Source organism: Lycorma delicatula, chromosome 4, assembly GCF_047948215.1.
Source record: "Lycorma delicatula isolate Av1 chromosome 4, ASM4794821v1, whole genome shotgun sequence".
NCBI lineage: Eukaryota > Metazoa > Arthropoda > Insecta > Hemiptera > Fulgoridae > Lycorma > Lycorma delicatula.
Genome location: NC_134458.1, coordinates 39,991,603 through 40,010,889, shown reverse-complemented (window position 1 = coordinate 40,010,889; position 19,287 = coordinate 39,991,603). Strand labels below are relative to the sequence as shown.

At 29.7% G+C, this 19,287-nt stretch overlaps 1 protein-coding gene across 3 annotated transcripts in view; it reads left to right on the top strand.

The window, feature by feature from the left end:
* sff (BRSK family serine/threonine-protein kinase sugar-free frosting) overlaps positions 1-19,287 on the top strand; it is a 276,362-nt gene that overhangs the window by 170,878 nt on the left and 86,197 nt on the right. For all 3 annotated transcript variants that reach the window (XM_075362769.1, XM_075362768.1, XM_075362771.1), the window contains exons 6-9: positions 839-1,054; positions 6,744-6,943; positions 8,161-8,242; positions 11,095-11,234. In XM_075362769.1, the coding sequence (XP_075218884.1) occupies positions 839-1,054; positions 6,744-6,943; positions 8,161-8,242; positions 11,095-11,234 (638 nt within the window). The remainder of the gene's footprint in view (positions 1-838; positions 1,055-6,743; positions 6,944-8,160; positions 8,243-11,094; positions 11,235-19,287) is intronic.

Below are 19,287 nucleotides of genomic sequence, written 5' to 3'. Positions count from 1 at the left end.
CACAAGTATCTAAAAAAAACTGTATACAATAAAATAGACTTAAAAAAGGTTCATAATTAATTGCTATAAATAATAATGGAAAATACATAGCAATAATTAACTGATACATGAAATGATAGAAACCAAGAGTGAAATAACTAAACAAATACTGCAGATACTGCAATAGAAGGTGTAAGCAAAATCTGCAGTATAGATTTTGACGGGTGATGGTAGTGCAGAAGTGTTTTTCACCCAGAAAAAAAAATTGCGGTAAATGAAAGTTCAATTGTATTATAAAACATCAGATAATATTGTGTTAATTTAAAAAATAATCGTTAATGAATTTTTTAATAAACTATTTATTTACAAAATAGTTCATTCAAATATGGGTTACTATGTGTTAAGAAAGTGAATAAATTATCTTTAAAAAGAAGTACAGTATTGATACTTTTCAAAAGTACATGTCAAAGGGTAATAAAGAAAATGTAGAAATTAAATTATTTTAAAATAAAGAAATAAAAATAAAAAAACTAATTTGCTTAGCTAATAAAGTTTAAAAATTACATTCCGAAGCAATTACTAAATGGGACAACTCATTACTGATTTAATTGGAAGGTAGCATTTTTTTTTTCTTAATAAGGCTAAAGAAAGGTCAGTGTTTTGGAAACAATAATTTTAATCTTGACTGTACATAAAGTACAAAATAGTTTATGTAATGAGTTACTTTCCACTCACTTTAACTCATTAAAATGTTGTATATTCTGTCACCCTAGTAAGTTGGTTGTATTTAATTAATAGGATATTAAAAGATGTTTGTCAGTTGTTACTGTACCAACAGATTATTTTATTTTATCTTTAGGGAGAGAAATATGATGGTAGGAGAGCTGATGTTTGGAGCTGTGGTGTTATTTTATATGCTTTATTGGTTGGTGCTTTACCATTTGATGATGACAACCTTCGGCAGCTGTTAGAAAAAGTAAAAAGAGGAGTATTTCACATTCCACATTTTGTACCACCTGACTGTCAAAACTTACTTAGAGGCATGATTGAAGTAAATCCAGAGAAGAGGTTAACGGTGAGTTAATAATATTCAAATTATTAAAACAGTTTTATTTTAAGAAATTTTTACTTATGACTTATGGAAGTCTGATTACACTGGACAACAAGATTTCTTTTTTGTTTGTTACAAGAATCTTAATAGCTGAATCTTACAGTAATTTTTATGATGATTTCAAATATATATAAGTGGTTTCTTTTTTTATCAGGTATAGTTTTTTTGTAATTACCATCACTATTTTTTTGTAAGAAAAAAGCGTTATAATGGTAGTATAAAAATACTATATATGCAATTTCTACATGCCTTAAATCTGCTTCTTTTTATTTTCTGGTGTAGTTTGCTGTAGGTACATAAGTCTTGAGATTCCAGCAGTATAGTCAGCCAACATTCTTGGGTTCCATTTTCCCTGGTAGCGCTCTATGGTGGATATTTCTTGGTGAAATTGTTCTCCATGTTCATCACTCAGAGTTCCAAGATTAGTTGGGAAAAATCCAGATGAGAATCTAAGAAATGGATCTTTAGTAATATATTACATCAAAGTGCTTTATAGTTTTTAAGAAATTCAGTTATTAATTGTTTGTAGTAACCTGTCATATGATTTCCAATTGCTTACTACCTTTTTTAAAAAGTTTTCATGCAGCAGCCACACAGTCATTCAAACTACCTTCAGATTCAGTAATTAGTTTTCTTATTTGCAGTCTAACAGATGTACCTTCCTTTATCCTAGCTTTATGTATATTAGGGAACTTGTTTTTTAGAAAGTGAAATTCACTTCTATCATGATCCATTGCTTTAACAAGATTTTTCATTAAACCTAGCTTATTGTGTAGTGGCAGAAGGTTTTAGACATTTTTCAGGTTTTACTAGTGCTGGACCCACAATGTTCTGCTCTCCTGCAGACAGTTTTTCTTTTTTTAGCCATTCTTTTTTAATATAATGATACTTCCTGCTTCCTATCTGTCCCAGTCACAAAAGCAGCAAAAAAATTTAGTATACCCAAGTTGTAAATCGAGTAACATTGCTATCACTTTCAGGTCTCCACGAATGTTTCTCATACTGAATCATATCACAAATCATATCACGAATCATAACACAAATTTCATATTTTCATATGACTCCTTCATATTAGCTGCATGAGCTAAAGGGATTGATATTGTTTCCAACATGAAGAAGGACTACTTTCAAACTACACTTTGAGAAGCCTATAAAAAGATGCCATTCATCAGGATAGTGCGTATGTCCCAAAGCTTCTAGTGAAGATTCCACATTACCACAGTAAACTTAGTCACCATACTGGAAAAAAAGGTTCAAATTCACACTGCATATCACGGAAAGCATGTATTTTATATTGTGTTGTAAAAGATTCCATCCTTTCAATAGTGATGCAAGAATTTCTGCTTGATTGTTGGATAAGTTTAGATCACAAATGAGATCATTTAATTCTGAATGATTAATTAAGTGTGGTTCAGTATTTGTATTTTCTAAAATGTGTGATTCTCTACTTCGTTCATCGCCTGATAAATCTGTACAACCTTCAACATCAACAGCTTCATCTTCGTCTAATTCCTATGGTTTTGGTGGTACTGGAGTTGGGAACTTTGGACAGTGAGGCACTGGTCTTTTAGCAGAAGCAATATCAGGTTAATTAACAGTATGTCTAGTCTTAACTATTATCCCTGATATTTTTGATATGAAAAAATTGCAGTCCTTGAAATGATCCTTTGGTTCTCTTCAAACCATGGAATCACAAATGCCATGTGATGAGATCCATTTAACGAACCAGTCAACAGCATTACACATGAATTGCAACAGATATGAAGGGCCCAGGACCTGTCCTGATCACCTATTTTACATCCAAAATATAGTTCATATGATTTTTTTTTCAACAAGTTATACTTCCCCTCTGAGACTTTAATGTTAGCTCATCGCAAATGTAGCAGAAACTGTCTGGTTGGTTAATGCAACAGCATGGCAATTTTATTAAAAAGTTCACTGCAATACATGCACAAACATGTATCACAATACTTTAAACACTTTATACACACATTAATGGAGTAAATAAAATGACTTTACAGGGAAAAATAAAATCACAAATTGCTAGGAAAAGTAGCTGCACCATTAAATGTTACACACACAAGAGCTCACATTTGACTGATGTAGTTAAGATTTTTCTTAGCCAGCGTAATATATTGTTTATTCTTTATAGTATTAGATCAAGCAATGAGTCACCAAAATAAAATTCATATATTCTGCGCAATATGTGACTAATGGGTTACATTTAGAAAAAAATATGACATGAATCATATGTGTATCATTTTAATTACGGTGTAAATAATAATAATAATACTTATTTTTCATGGATGTTTGTCAATTCAATTAAATTATAGTTTATTTAGCAACTTAACTGCTGCAATAAATAAATAATATATTGTACTTGCTGGAAAATGGGAAAGGAAAAAAGACACAAAATATCTAGGCTGACTGTAAATTCTGATTTCATATTTGGAATCAGCTCCCAAAAATACCTAAGATTTAGCAAATATTGACCATGTAACAAAATCATTGTTGACTAGTGTTACCTTTATCCCTGAACCAGATATGTAGAGTGTTTTAAACTATCATTTAAATTGAAAAGCAAATCTTATTGGAAGTCTGCATTACTAATAATGCATTGATTTATGCATTTATGTTTAAATCAATAAATTTTTATGATTTTATCCAGGAGTCTGTAGAAAAAAGGTTGGATGTGTGATATAGTTGAAACTATTCTGGAGTAATTTTTTTTCTGTGGATTTTTTTTTTATTGCTTTAACCATTTCATATGTATTGAATAATGACAGCAAGGCTGAGTGATTCATTGACAGATTATAAGCTAATGTATTCCATGAGACAACTGAAGACTGCAGCCAAATGACTAGCGGGTTATCAAAAACTGGAAAATAGTTTATGAAAATTGCAGGAATGTATTCAGAGAAGACTGCCTGGAAAAATTCTCACAGGAGAGCAAATATTTAAAGTAGCAGAGCAAAATTTCTTTAGAGTAATTTGAATGTTGTCATGGACTTTTTACAGTAACTAGCAAGTACATTGGTCATCAAACGCTTAGCAGATGATGCGATCAGAAAGGCTTAACCCTTACATTTCTAAATTTAGGAAATCAGCATTATACTATATCAAGTATAATCACTATAATCACCTCCAAAACTGGGACAAAAGTGTCATACATCTTAAACAGAGTGATGAATTCTTTGATGAGTTTACAGTATGATAATCCAAGTAGCAAAATGAGCATCTGGGCATTCACTTTAAAGGAAATTTAAGATGATAAACAGTACCAAGAAATTTCTAAGCTGAATTATACCAGAGTATGCATTCATTTGCTTTACAGAGAAGAGAGTGGTGTAAGCTATGAAAGAGGAGGATGAGTTATGACAAATTTTAGGAACATTGTTCTGCAAGAAAAAATAATTTCATTTTTATAAGTTGCCAGTAAAACTATTTGTATGAAGAGTTTCTTTTTTCCAAGACTTCCCTCGCTTCAAACCAAACGGAACACAGTAATAGCTGTGAAACAGTGGTATTTCTTTCTTATAAATGACTTCCTAAGAAATTTTGAATGGCTAGTTGATTTCCTGATTTGAATGTAGCTGATCACTTTGTAGCTATTCTCAAGAATGGTACTGAGTAGAGACTTTAGAGACAATTATTATGTATCTATCCTAGAAGATTAAATGGTCTATGGGAATGAGTCTAATAATGGACACATTTCATATGAGGGCGGTCCAGAAAGTAACTTACATTTTTGCCTAGCATGGAGATGGGTGGGGATAGAGCTGCCATCTTGGCATCAAAACGTTTCTACACTCAGTATGCATCAAGCTGTCATACACTTCAATAGAAAATCTGGTGAGTTGTAAGGTGCATTCAGTGATTAGGTTTTTACTGGCAAAAACCCTCAAACCAATTGAAATTCATCAGCAACTTTGTGAGGTGTACGGAAATGGAATAATGAGTGAAGATGGAGTGAGGCAGTGGTGCATTCAGTTTAAAAATGGCCACACCAGTGCTCATGATGAGGACTGCAGTGGTTGGCCTAGCCTTGTGACTGATGAACTGACGATGAAACTCAACGATAAAATTCATGAAAATCGGCGCATTACAATTATGGAACTCATGCTTCATTTCCTCCAAATTTCACAAAGTTTACTGCATGAAATTGTGTCAGGGAAACTTGGTTATCACAAGTTTTGTGCTAGATGGGTACCAAAAATCTAGGCGGCAGATTTCTACAGAGAAGGAATTGAAAAAGTTCTGCATCGTTATGATAAGTGTCTCAGTTTAAATAGTGACTGTGTAGAAAAATAGTTTAAGATTGACCCTTTCAAATGTAAATAATAGAATTTCTTTTTTTTATTTGGTTGGTTTTTATTTCAAAATGTAAGTTACTTTCTAGACAGCCCTCGTATTAATGTATATATATATTAATTCGATCAACCCAAGTACAGAATTAACAAAATAAAATAAAATAGGACACTTACCCTATTCCACAATCCACGCAAGAGTGCTTTCGCGAGTACCTTGCATCACATCATCATTTGCTCTATATAATTTTTCAAATCATTCATTGCAAATTACACATTAAAATTAAAATTAAAAACTCTATATTACACATGAGATCAAAATTGTTAAACGATCCTTTTCCAATTAAAGCAAAACAGAAATAAAACTTTTTTTTTTTTTTAAATATAAAAATTTTAAATTGTAAATTAAAATTAAAAATTGCATATATATAAAATATGATGTCATTAATAAAATTAAATTAAATTAACTAATAAAGTTTTTCTTTTCTATTTAACTAGAAAAGGATATTTTAACAAATTTAAATTTCATGTATAGTATAGGGTTTTTAATTTTAATTTTAATGTGTAATTTGCAACGAACGATTTGAAAAATTATGTAGAACAACTGATGATGTGAGGTACTCTCAAAAACGTACTTGCTTGGGTTATGGAATAATCCTATTTTATTTTATTTTATTAATTCTGTGCTTGGGTTGATTGGATTGATACAATTTGTATAGTGCAGAGGAATATGATCAAAAGAATCGATTTTAAATATATATATATATATATATATATATATATATATAAAAATGATTAAGTTGAATACAGCAGCTGCATTCATATCATATGTTTCATTTTATTGACAGACCCCTGGACAAATGTTACGTACAATTCTGTACAGGTTTCTCTGTCCCAGGGTTTTCATGCTGATCAAAGCAACTTCAGTCTGCAAACTTGAAGGTCACGCTCTTCACCATCTACTTATTTCTTTTCTCCATGAGCAGTGATGGTCTGAAAGTCATCACATGAAGAACTCAGTTATTGTATTAAAAGTGGATAAATACTCATTACTCAGAATTCACTGTTTATGTAATTTTTAGCACATATAGAGCCAGCAAGGCAGTAATAGCTTCAGCTGAAATTTTGCATCAAGGTATGTAATTTTTTTTAATCTGTTGATAATTGTACTCACAGATTTTTACTTCAGTTGATATTTTATTATGAAAGTAATTACAAAATTACTAATGATAAAAAATAATTATCATAAAGTTTGTCTTGCTTTATCTGTGTATGAATTAGATCTGTGTGTTTTAGATTTTAAGCATCACTGACCAATTAAGTTTTTGGGGATCTAATTTGTTTAGCTGACAGATATCAATCGACATCCATGGGTTACTGCTGGTGGTAAGGGGGAACTAGAACTTGAATTACCAATGATGGAAGTTGTTCAAACTCATATTATTCCGTCCACTGAAGAAATAGACACTGATGTTTTGCAAGCTATTACATGCCTGGGATGTTTTAAAGAGAAAGATAAACTGATACAGGAATTGCTCAATCCCAAGTAAGAAAGATTGTATTTTTGATATTTTGATTTTAATAATTTTTCAGCTTGTTACTTAGTCTTGGATATTTTTCATACTTTTTAATTTTTTAAATATGGGGTTTTTAGCATCTGTGAAGGATGGCATAAATCAATTGAACAATGTAAAAATGATAATCAATCAAAAACAAATGAATTCTCTAAAATAAGTATTTATTTGTTTTTTATATTTAAACAATTTTTATTATCACCATGTTAAAAACTCTGTGATTAATATGACAATTTCAGTAAATATAACAATTTTACAAAACCTTAATAATATTAAAAATCATTCTTCGGTAAGTAACAAATATAACAAAGTTTTTATGATTTAAATAAAAATTGTTCATTTAAATACTTGAAACATCCGTGGAGATATAATTGTTTATTAAATTGTTTCTTTTATTATAAAACATGATTTTCAGTTTAAAAATAAAAAAAATAAATAAAATAATAAACAAATAAATAAAAATGAATGAAATGGGAAAAAATTATATTTTAAGCATTTTAAAGAAATATTTTAAGATCAGAACATAATTTTACAGTGTACACAATTATAAATAATTATACAATGAATAGATCACATCAGGAATACGTTGGTGTATTATTTCAGTGGTAACAGACGTAATCATTCTAATACTTCACTTGTTTAATATTTGAGAATTTACAGTCTATACAAGAAACACATGTTAAGTGTGTATTGTAAGACACTAAAACATATTGTTAATCAATAATTTTGCAAAATCTAAAGTTTCTGCCAGTTTAATTTTTCTAATCAGAAATTATTGATTTATCAATAGCTATTTGTAACAAAAAAATCAGGAAAAATTCAGCAAAGATTCAGGAAAAATTATTCAAAAAAGTGTGTGTGTGTGTGTGTGTGTGCGCGCGCGCGCGTATGTGCATTTGCATACTACATCCATTTTTCAAATATAAAAATTTGAAATTAGATTATTATTCCGGAGAGTGCCCTGATTACTTTATTTGTCTCCCAGAATTAAAATTTATAGGTTTTGAGTGATTATGCTATAACCTCTGGTTAAACAGAAGACATATTCACAAATGTCATCATAAGAGTTTTAATGAAATCCTAAAATCTGTGACAGACACAAATATAATTTCTGATAAAGTTTTGGTCATCGAATTAATTTTTGAAAAACATTTAATCATATTTTTACTCCTTATTTTCTGTTTTTCAGTCATAACACAGAAAAAGTAATTTATTTCCTATTGTTGGAAAGGAAAAGGCGACGTCCAGCTTTAGAAGATGAAACTGAACAGGTATATTTCAAGAGAATATTTTAGCTTTTATATAAGGTAATTGATAAAATGTGTAAATTGATATACAATAAACGCTGGTACAATCTTCCAACCGCAGATAAATTGTGATATGGTGACATAAGGTGTAATGGAAGGGCACATGACTGCTGATGTCGTAAAACTAGTTTTAAAAAACTATTATTATACATTTTTTTTAATTTAAGTATATGAACAATCTCAACTTTTACAACATATGCAAATTCATCATTTTGAACTTGTAAAGATTTTTATATAATTGTACTTGCTATCCCATGACCCCTAGTTTAAGGAAGCTAATGTCTCTCTTGTTACAACATTTCAGCTGTAAGATCTTAGCTATGATAGATTACTGCATCTCACCCCACACCAATGTTCTGCTCGGTGCATCAACTCATTGGCCAAAGCTCTCAGATCAAACTGGCCACACTAATGCATCTACGATCTGTTTTGTTGACTGGAGTTGAAATTGACAGCATGTTCCATTTTACATTATTAGGTTCTAATTTAAGAAACACATTCTTTGTTGAATAAAAGATGTAGTGATTAATTCAGTGAAACAGATAACAGTAAAGTGAATTCATTTGTGTTGGGGCTTAAGGCTTTTTAGATATACGAGAATGAAATCCTTTGTATTCAATTACCTAATTCAGAAAATTTAAGATAAACATTTTAAACATTAGAGAAAGTCATTCTCATCCGATATTGGTTGAGAAACAGCTGATGTTTGTAATAAAGTACACATAATTTCAAGACTAATCAGAGTCTCTTTGAGTGTCAATCATCTCCTTTATCTACCCTTCTTTTCCTTCCTTTTCTTCCTCAAATATGTATCATGTAAATCACCCACCTGACTTCAATGGAGTGCTATTTTGGTACAGTCTAGAAGCTGTTTCTTTATCAGGGTCAATAGGAGAGTGACTCTGCTTGTGGAAATATAGGAGGCTCTCCTAAATGGAGATTGTACAAAGTGCCAAACTAGTGGTTGAGGTTCCTATCAAGTAAACCTAGGCCTCTACTTTCCTTAAAATTTAAATGTAACATGTTACTTACTAAAACAGTTTTAAACTTAACAAAATATTTTGTTAAATAATTTTTACAATAATTATTTCATATATCATGAATCAAGCAGGAAGTTAAAATTTAACTAAAACTCTGCCAAAGTAAACACTACATTACAGCCAATCTTTATTAAATTATGTCATGACACATGCAGAAATGATAAATAAATTGTAAAGTATTAAATAAGATGGAAACCACATACAATTTTGGATGGCAGGGTTCTCTTGAATGTAAATGATTGAAACTCCTGATACTAAAATAATTTAGGCCATAATAATGAGTGATCAACTATTGCACAGGTGTTATGCAAAAAAACATTTAGCTTTATTCTTTGAGGTAGGAAGTTAATGTACAGGTAGATGTCAAGGTTGATATTTTGGGTTGTGCTTCAGTTTGGCCACAATAATTTAAAAACATATACATGATGTCTTATTGTAGAGCCCGTATTAAATAAACTTCTTTTTAAGAACTCGCATTTACTAAAAACTATTTCTTAAGAATAAAATAAAGAGGGATCTAATGCTTTCTGTAAACATTTTTTAGTAATAAAGCTCCTCCATGTAAATTTTGCTTACTATATCTTTGTTTTTCTGATGTCTTTCATCTACTGTCACAGATGAACACATTTTTATATGTATTGCTTTTGTGGTGAGATACACATTCACTTGTCTCTGATGTTATTCTTTGTATGCTAAAACATGAATCCCACACCTGATTCATCAATGAATTGATGAAATGACCCTTTCCTTGGATCTTCCACTTTTCAATAGTAACAGGATTATTTATGTATTTTACAGGTATTTTTTTAGGAAGATGATTCCCAAAAATTAAAAAAAAACTTCAATTTATTACTGACATATTTATCAGGGTTACTGATATTATATTTATAAGCATTCCTTGGATTTAATCTGTTTTTAAATTGGTTTATGTTACTTTATTATCTTTACGTTTTATATTGAAAATAAACCTATAAATTACAAAACATTAGGACATAAGGTGAAAACTAGAAATAACATAATCAGTAAATTGGCTCATACAAGGTAAGATGCTTGTGCCAATATGCTTTTGCAAATGCTCTTGTGCACGCCCCTAGAGAGTATTATTATTCTGTCTGATACCAAATCCTTCACATTTCAAAATTTGTAACTCAGCTCATCAGTGCTATGATAGTTATAATGAGCACTCTGTTATCTATTCAGACTGACTGTCTCCTAATCTATATCTCCCTTCAAAATCTGAGAAGACTAGGTGCCCTGAACAGAATACAGAAAAGTATTGATGAAAAGCCACTATTACCAATCTGTATAATACTAACACTTTCATGAGATCATTGCCCTCAGATAGGCCCCTTGGCTGTGTCTGCCTTTAGTGCTGAAAATGGACAGAGGAATGCTGAGAAGGAGACCTTCTACCACAGTTTATCACTTCCATGTAAATCATGAACTTTGCTGACTGATGACCAAGGTGTAGACTAATGACCAAGGAAGATGTACTCTAATTTTGCATAAATCAGGGTGGTCCCCTTCGTCACCTGTAAATGCAGCCTTATAGCCTAATGATAAATTAAATATTGTGAGCTTTTCTTAATGGCTTCATTAAAGTTCTTTTTAATAACATTTACAAAACCACTAATTGGCTATTAAACTTAGTTCCAAAAATTCAGAAAATGGGTGTTCATTTCAATTTGTATTGCTCCAAGTTCATATAATTACATAGATATAAAATGTTAATTTTTTTAATTTTATTGAATAGTATTATAATTTTTTTTTCTTAAGGTTGTAGCACGGGTTAGAGCTGAATCCAGTGACCCTCCTAGAAAGAGGGTAGATACTTGTGTCATCAATGGATCAAGTGCAATGCAATTTGGCCAAATAAGTGAGGGCTCTCCATTAACTCCACGCAGGCAACCATTCCAGTACGTACATCATGGATCATATCCTACAGGATTTAAAATTATTTTGATGGTTTTTATCTAGGGTCTTTTTAAATTTTATTATAATTATTTGATTTTTTGTAGTTTTTAATTTTTTTTTTTTTTTTACCAAGTAGTACACCAAATTATTTCCTTTTCTTTTGGTTTGCATGCTTGCTTTATCATAGTTTTGTTTTTGTATCTTAGTTAGAGTTGTTCAGCCTATTTGAGACACTACTTCAGAATGAATAGATGAATTGCAAGTTAAGAATATGTTTAACCTTTCTAGTAGCATTGACGTTCATGAACATCAATGCTTGGAGCGAATGACAGAGCATCGCTGTTTTTAAATGTCATCGACCTTTCTGTGGAGTGGCATCACCGTTTTGAAACGGTTTTCTTATTAATGTATTATTCAATATGTGCTGCGATCTGTTGATGAATATTTTAAGTATCTTCAGTCCTTTCAAAAAACAAGATAGCGAATTTTACATATAGTCAGCTGTTGTACCATTGCTTGTTTAGTTCAGTTCTAACCACGTGTGTGTGTTTTTCTCTAATACTTTTGTTTCTGTTCGTGATGTGTTTTTATTTGATATTTCCTTTTAATTTTTAATTGTTATTTGCTTGATAAAAATGTCAGAAAAACTGTCTGACAACCAAATAAATGAAATAATAACACAGTGTTTTTCCAATTCTGAAGATGATTCAGATTCTGAAGTAGAAGAGGTAAGAAACTATGTAAACATTGAAGATAATTCTGAATAGTAAAATTTTCGAACTGATAATTTAGATTTTTAACAGTTCTTAGGACTTCATGATAATAATGAGGATGAAGTAATGAGGAGACGTAGCAGTTGCAAGTTCGGTTCAAGAAAATGATAGTTTAGACAGTGATACGTTACATGTAATCATTGACACATGATAAAAATATGTATATCAGTTAAAATTTTATAAGCCTTTTTCAAAGTTAAAAATAAATTTAATTTCTTGTTAACAGTTGTGTTTTCTTTGTTCAATCAGAGATAAAGTAATGCAAAATTTCATGTAAAAAAATACTGCTACCAGGGGTTATTTAGGTTCAAAAATGTTGCTACTAAAAAGGTTTTAATAATGTTCCTTCTCATTAATAGAAGTGATTTCAGTCTGATAGGCAAGACATGAATTGCAAATATTTTTCAAAATTTTCATCCTGTAATTATTGTAATAAAAATCAGAAATATTCAAGTAACCAAAAAAGTATAAGAGAAGTTATTAATTCAACATTTTAGCTTTCAAAAACCAGCTCAAAGATGACAATTAAAATTTTTTTTTTTAATCACAATGATTTTTGGAGTAGTATGACGATTTACTAAGAATTATCTCAAATGATACATATGATGTAGTTCATATGGTATGTATACTTCTATAGTGAGTAGTTTTTTGTAGCAGCTTGATTTTCTTATTGAACTGCTGTTGGCTATTGCTATATATATTATTTTAAAACATATAGAACTTTTATTAATTTAAATGTTATTTAAGAGTTTTAGTCTGATCAATATAGTTTTAGCAATGGACAGCGTATGTCACTTAGTATATATTACCAAGTTTTTCTGGATATATCCTTTTATAGAAATCACAGTTACCATTACTATACCGGCATAAAATTAAAAATAAAATTCCATTTTGTCCTAGATTCATAGAAATTCTAAACACTTTTGATCACTCAGGAACTCTCATTCAGCGTGCTTAGAAATGCATGGTATGACATGTGCTCATATATCGCTCATCACTTTCTTTCTTGACTCATTGTCTGGTACCCAAACAAATCTTAAAAAATTCTTATGACAAATGTTTACCATATGCACCATAAAATAACAGTGTACTCGTAAGAATTTATTTGCCTGTTCTGTAATTCTGCTATCTAATTAAAAGACTGTAAAAAATTAATATATTTGTTGCCATTAGGCCAACTGTGACCCAACATTATTTGTTTTTAAACTAATATTACTTATTAAAAGAAGAAACTGACTGACTCTTATGCATTTTTTACATTATTTTTTGTTGAACTAACACTTACCATTGAGAAAAAAAATTATTTCATTTTTACTACTTTTGCACTTCTAAGAACTAATATCCATATATAAGCTCTAATCATTTTTCTGTCAGTAATTATTTTTGATAAATGGTCAGTTAATTTACAATAAAATAAATCTATAAAAATTATTGATTAACATCAAATTCAAAATTTACTTTTTACAGATTGACAAACAAGATGTGATTTCAGGAAACGTCTCTTTAAATTTAATAAGTTATTTATTGTTAAATATCTCTAAAAATAAAGTATTTTTGGAACAAATTGTCTGATGAATATCTATTCTCATTGTATCTCCTACTGAGTAGGAACAATGTATGCAATAGATTTTTTCTTGAGAAAAAATAGATTTTTTCATTAATTTACTGCTTTGCACTATCTGTCCTAGGTGCTCTTATGGCTGTAATGTATCTAAAGCACCTGATGTATAAAATTTACTAATCAGAATTGCTTTCTCTGAAGTAATGATGTTCTCAGTACAGCCAGTCCCTGTGGAGAACAGAGTGAGGTTACTTGAGGAGCTGAACATGTCCTGCACTCCAGTATGGTTAGCATGTCAATGTGCAATAGTATGTTTGGCTCACTAAAGGAGGGAATAGTAAACCATTTCACTTTTCACTTCTCTCAGTAAGCCTTGTATGGGATGCTTTTGAGAATGTCTATGCTAGTTTAGGAATGACGTGTTTCAATCTTTTTTTTTTCTTATCCATGCAGTCCAGTTTGGACCTGTTGACATTCTTCAGCAATGCACCTCAAACTTTCTCTCTCTCACTCTCATCCCCTCTCTCTTTCTCTCTCACTACCTCTCTCTAATCTCTTACCTCTATCACCTGCAGACAATGTACAGGTGTTTTTTGTCTTACTCTTCATTACATCCCCAAAACTCACCACTGAGGATCCATTTCTATAGCCTTTCATAAATCATCCTCTCCACATGACCAAACCAGTTAATTTTTCTTTTACTATAAATTCTTATTTTTTAATAAATCGGCTAATATCTGGCAATATCGTTTCATAATATATTTTCAATTTTGTAATTATACCTCACTCTCCACATCCTTCTTCATTGATAGGTCCTGGTTCTAATTATCTTCTGTTCAAAAATTCAAAGCATTCATTTCTGCTGCTGTCAAAAGCCATAAATCATCACCAGACTAATTAATGATCTATTAATTTCTATTTTAGTGATTCTGGATATAAGGTTACATTTCAATAGCTTGAAGTTAGTGTAATGTGTCCTATTTCCTGTATTTATTTAGCTTGTGATGATATTGTCATGTGTAATTTGAGACCCTACATATGTCACGTTTTTTACACTCAAAATTGTTGGATTGTACCTATTGCTTTTCTTGTTTCTGAGGATGAAATTTTCATATATTTTATTCTTCATTAATTTTCAGACCTAAGTCATGACTCTTTTTCTAGATGTTTGAACATTTTGCTCAAGGTTTTCATATTCCTAGCTACCAGAGATATATTATATCTGTAAGCATGAGCTTTTAGGAATACCAGAGCTGGTTGATGTGATGTTTCATATGAGGCCATCTTGATTATAGCACCTAACATACATATCTACATATATTATTCAAAACAAATAATAAATAACAGAAGGTTTTTTAAAATTCAGTGTATTTAGGCCCATACTTTTTTTGTTAAAGAGGTGGAGGAACCCTATTTACAGGCGCCAAGGCAGTGCTGGGCTCGCTAACAGGTTTTGCAAGATGTTATTAAGTGCGTATGTTCACTTGCGCACTACCAACTAAACTTGGAAAGAGGAAAAATTTATTTTTGGCACTAAAATACTATCACAAACTAATTGTACATTATGAAGCATATGTTTCTTTCGAAAGAATTTACTTTTAAAATTTGATGTTAAAAATACTTTGCTTTCTTTCTACATTTAGAAAGGTCTGCTGTACTGCCATAACTGATTTATTTCCCTCTAAATAAATTAAAAAAATTAAGACATATTTTGTAGAATTCATGAATTTTATTGTATAATTTATACTATATTCCAATTGCCTTGTTCATACAACTCAGCCTGATATTTTAAAGCAGGTGTATAAATTGATCACTAAAGTTGATTAAAGAAAACTGGCAGGGATGTGTAAATGTCAGATTTTTAAAAAAGCAGATATAGTCTTTGCAAGTAGATGTACTGATTCAGTCATTCATTTTTTGGAGATATACAGTGTTATGACACAATAATGAACTGCACTTATTTTGTACGAGTAGGTGGGTCTGTATGTGCATTAATGCATTAATGAATTGCAACTAATATTAGATGACCCAGTGAACATTTTCAATAGTGGTTTGTGGCATTCTCACTTCAATTTTAATGACTGTCAAATTTAATAAGAGGAGTGGGTAAACTTTTGGCATACCATGTATCTTTTATTTTGTCTAAATTCACACATCATCTTTTAGAGTTTACTTATTTAACTCAACTTATTTACAAAGTATTAAAAAATGACTAAGAATTGCAAGTCTTTCCTCATTTACTGATTGACTTCCTAAGTTACTATCGGTTACTAAAAATTTTATTATGAGAAACTTAATTTTTTTAAAAATGACAAAATTACTTTTAGAGGAAAATGAAAACATGAATATTACTTACAATCAAAACATTTTATATACAATATTTTATTTATTCTGAAAATCTTTATTATTTTTATTAAATTAATGTTAGAAGAAATAATATTCTTAACATTTTCAATACTGAAAATTGGTGAAAATGTTTGCTGTGTTTATTTAGATTGCTATGCTCAGAAAGCATTTGCATGATGCTTTTTTTCAGTAGTCTTCTTTCAGTTTAAGTAGTTATTATACGAGCATTCATACATTTTATTTTATCGTGCATATTAATGAAGGTAAGTTGATAAGTGACGTATGAGTAAATACAATTTATTTAAATTTTAATGATACAAATGATTTTAAAGTAGTCCACATATCTTTTATTAGTACTACTGCCATCACTGCTTTTCAAATCTATAAGTAGCAGAGGTTGGATCAGCATCTGGTTGTAAAGATATATAAACATTTTAAAATTCTAAATGATAATACCTGCCCAATAACAAGAAGACCCAGCAGCAGTGGACTATTGTCCAGGTTCTGCAATTAATAGGGAGATATATCTCTTGCTATCCTTATGTTCTGTTAAACAAGATATAACAAGATAAATATCATACAACTCATACTTATCGTTTTTAAAAATGAAATAATTACTGTCTAACAGCAGGAAATAAAAAATATTTTTATATTAATATAAAGGTCAACTTTATATTAGAAGAGAATTTCCTTTCTAGGACATATTTTCAGAATGGAAGAGACCAGACTTATCAGATGGATAATCGAACTTTTCTGGAACAAGAAAAGCAGACCAAACTGGTTATACGAAGTACAGAAAGACATGGAGGAATTAGACATAACCCATGAAAACCTAAAACGAAAACCGGAAACTATGAGAAATTAAAAAATAAAGAAACTAGATTCCTATCAAAACCCAAGAAAACAATAAGCTGGGTGTACTCTGAACAAGAAAGGGCAAGAAGATCTGAAACCCTTAGAAATTACTGGCAAAAAAGAAAAGCTGAAAAACAACAAATGAGCAAGAAAAGAAAGAACTTGCCAAAAAAATGAACTAAAGTGATCCGTTATGGTCTTAAAAGTTAAAAAAAAAAAAAAAGTTTAAAAACAGTATAATTATGAATAAACAGACCACAGAATTTTAGCAAAAAATTGTTAAACCAGCTAAGAGCAAACATGCATCTACTTATGCTGTAACTTACACTTTTTAACATTATGAGAGTACACAATAATGATTAGTAATTTGAGAGGCACAAAGTCAATCATGTTTACCAGAGTGAGGAGCACAATTAGTGAGTGACTGGTTAGATAATTTTTTTTTGGGGGGAGAATATATATCACTGCCTAGATTTTTTTTTATATCACAAGAAATATTTAAAAATGAGCTGTTACTTCAACATGCAATGATGCATTTAATTGCAGCATCTGCATCAATTAATATCAGTTATTCAATCAATCTGTTATGAAAGTGTTTATTTTATTTTTATTATTAAAATCTTGCACAAGCTAAATTTCCATTTTAATGAGGAAGACAAATGAAACGCCAGATAAATGAAATGAAGATTGATGATTGGAGGAAAAAATATCAGATCCTTGCTGGGAATTTAACCTGAGACTACTGATCCAGAAGCTGGCAACCTACTACATGGACTGGCAGTGATAGTATTTGTTATATGGGTGGTTCTTAATAAGTATTGGAAGTTAGATTAATAATAATTTAGCTTATGCAGGTTTTTCAATCAATATTTCTAATTAGATCTTGCTTAATTTTCTGGGCAGTTATAAAAATTATAATAAAAGAATGTGTTAATTAGAACCGTAAAAACAAATTCAGCCTAGTTATGTGTGTAAATGTTAGTGGAATTTACAGAAACTGAAACTAAAAAAAAAATAGAGATAAAATATTAATTAGTCTGGAATCAGGTTAGCGTAGAAATTTAGAACAAAGTAAAAAGATAGATTTAGTAAACATATATACTTTTTCAGTTAGGGATTGATTGTTTTGTACTTCACAATATTTATTATTTTTTTATTTAGTTTAGATAAACTTGTTTTTTCATTGACAGCCCCTCATGAGCAGTTTTTCCTGTAAAAGGGATGGTTTGTTTCACTTAAGAGAAGTTTCATTGAATAATGGACTTAGTTATTAGAATTAAAGGATGCTAAGTTGTATCTGAAAATGTTTTTAGAGGGACCAGTATTTTTAAACTGAATTCCATTAAGTCTTAGATCTAAATTAAAATATTTCATTGGTTTAAAACAAAAATATATTTAAAATAATTTATGTAATTATTAAAAATTATTCAATTTATATCAAATCTGAATCGTCAATTTTATTGGTGAACAGGATCTTCCATATTATTCAAATGCTGTGGATGAAATGTTAAGAATACTTTGCTGGAAATTCATGTTGAAAAACAAAATTAACAAAAAATCCTATTCTAATTCTAATTATTTAAAAATAATAACAATATTACAGTGTTGTGGTGGTTATTTAACTTGTTTATATAATGTTTTCTCAAATACTAAAACTTTCATTAAAAAATAGAAAAAAAAAATTTATATCACATAGTTTAGGGTTATAAATACTAACTAAATATTTTATTTTCATTTCTTGGTATTGTTAATAATTTTAGTTGCTCTTTTGAGTAAGTTTAGCTTGTTATGTTTATTTTTGTTTTTTTTTGTTTTATACACAAGTCTTGTTTCCACCTTATTCATACTATTTTATTATTTGCGTTCTGTTTTGTTTCAGTTTCGAGGTTCAAAATACTAATAAAAATGTGATAAACTAGTTTGAACGAATTAGGTATTGTACTATCAGCAGAGTTGAGTTTTGTGTTTTAAATTAATTTTTTTTTGATCATCATTTATAATATATTAATTAATAGGTATTGTGTTACTGACAATCATGAACTTTGCATTAAAAAACATTTTATAAATTTTAACACGTAAATTATTGATATTTTCACACTCATGGCAGTTTTGTTGATTTTTTAAAATTAACTTTTTTATTTTATTTCTTGTGTTTGAGTGGTTTTTTAATTTATTGTCCTATTATTATACATTTCCTTTGTCTTTTATTTGACACTATTTTTGAATGAAGTATCAGTTTGTGCTTACAGTAAATCTGTTATTTTTTATTTATACAGTATATTATATAATTCAGTAAAACCACTGGATATCATAGTTCAAGGGTTGAGATTTACATCATAGTCAAATTTTCAAATAGGGGACCGCAGTTTAATACTACTACATACAAATATTAAAAAGTGCTATTGGAAACTCCACTGACAAAGGTGCTAACTTCAAAAGGCCTTTGGGAAAGTAATTTCATTAATTTGAGTTCCATTTGTTTGTAATTATTAATAAATTAAAAATATTAAAATTGTATTT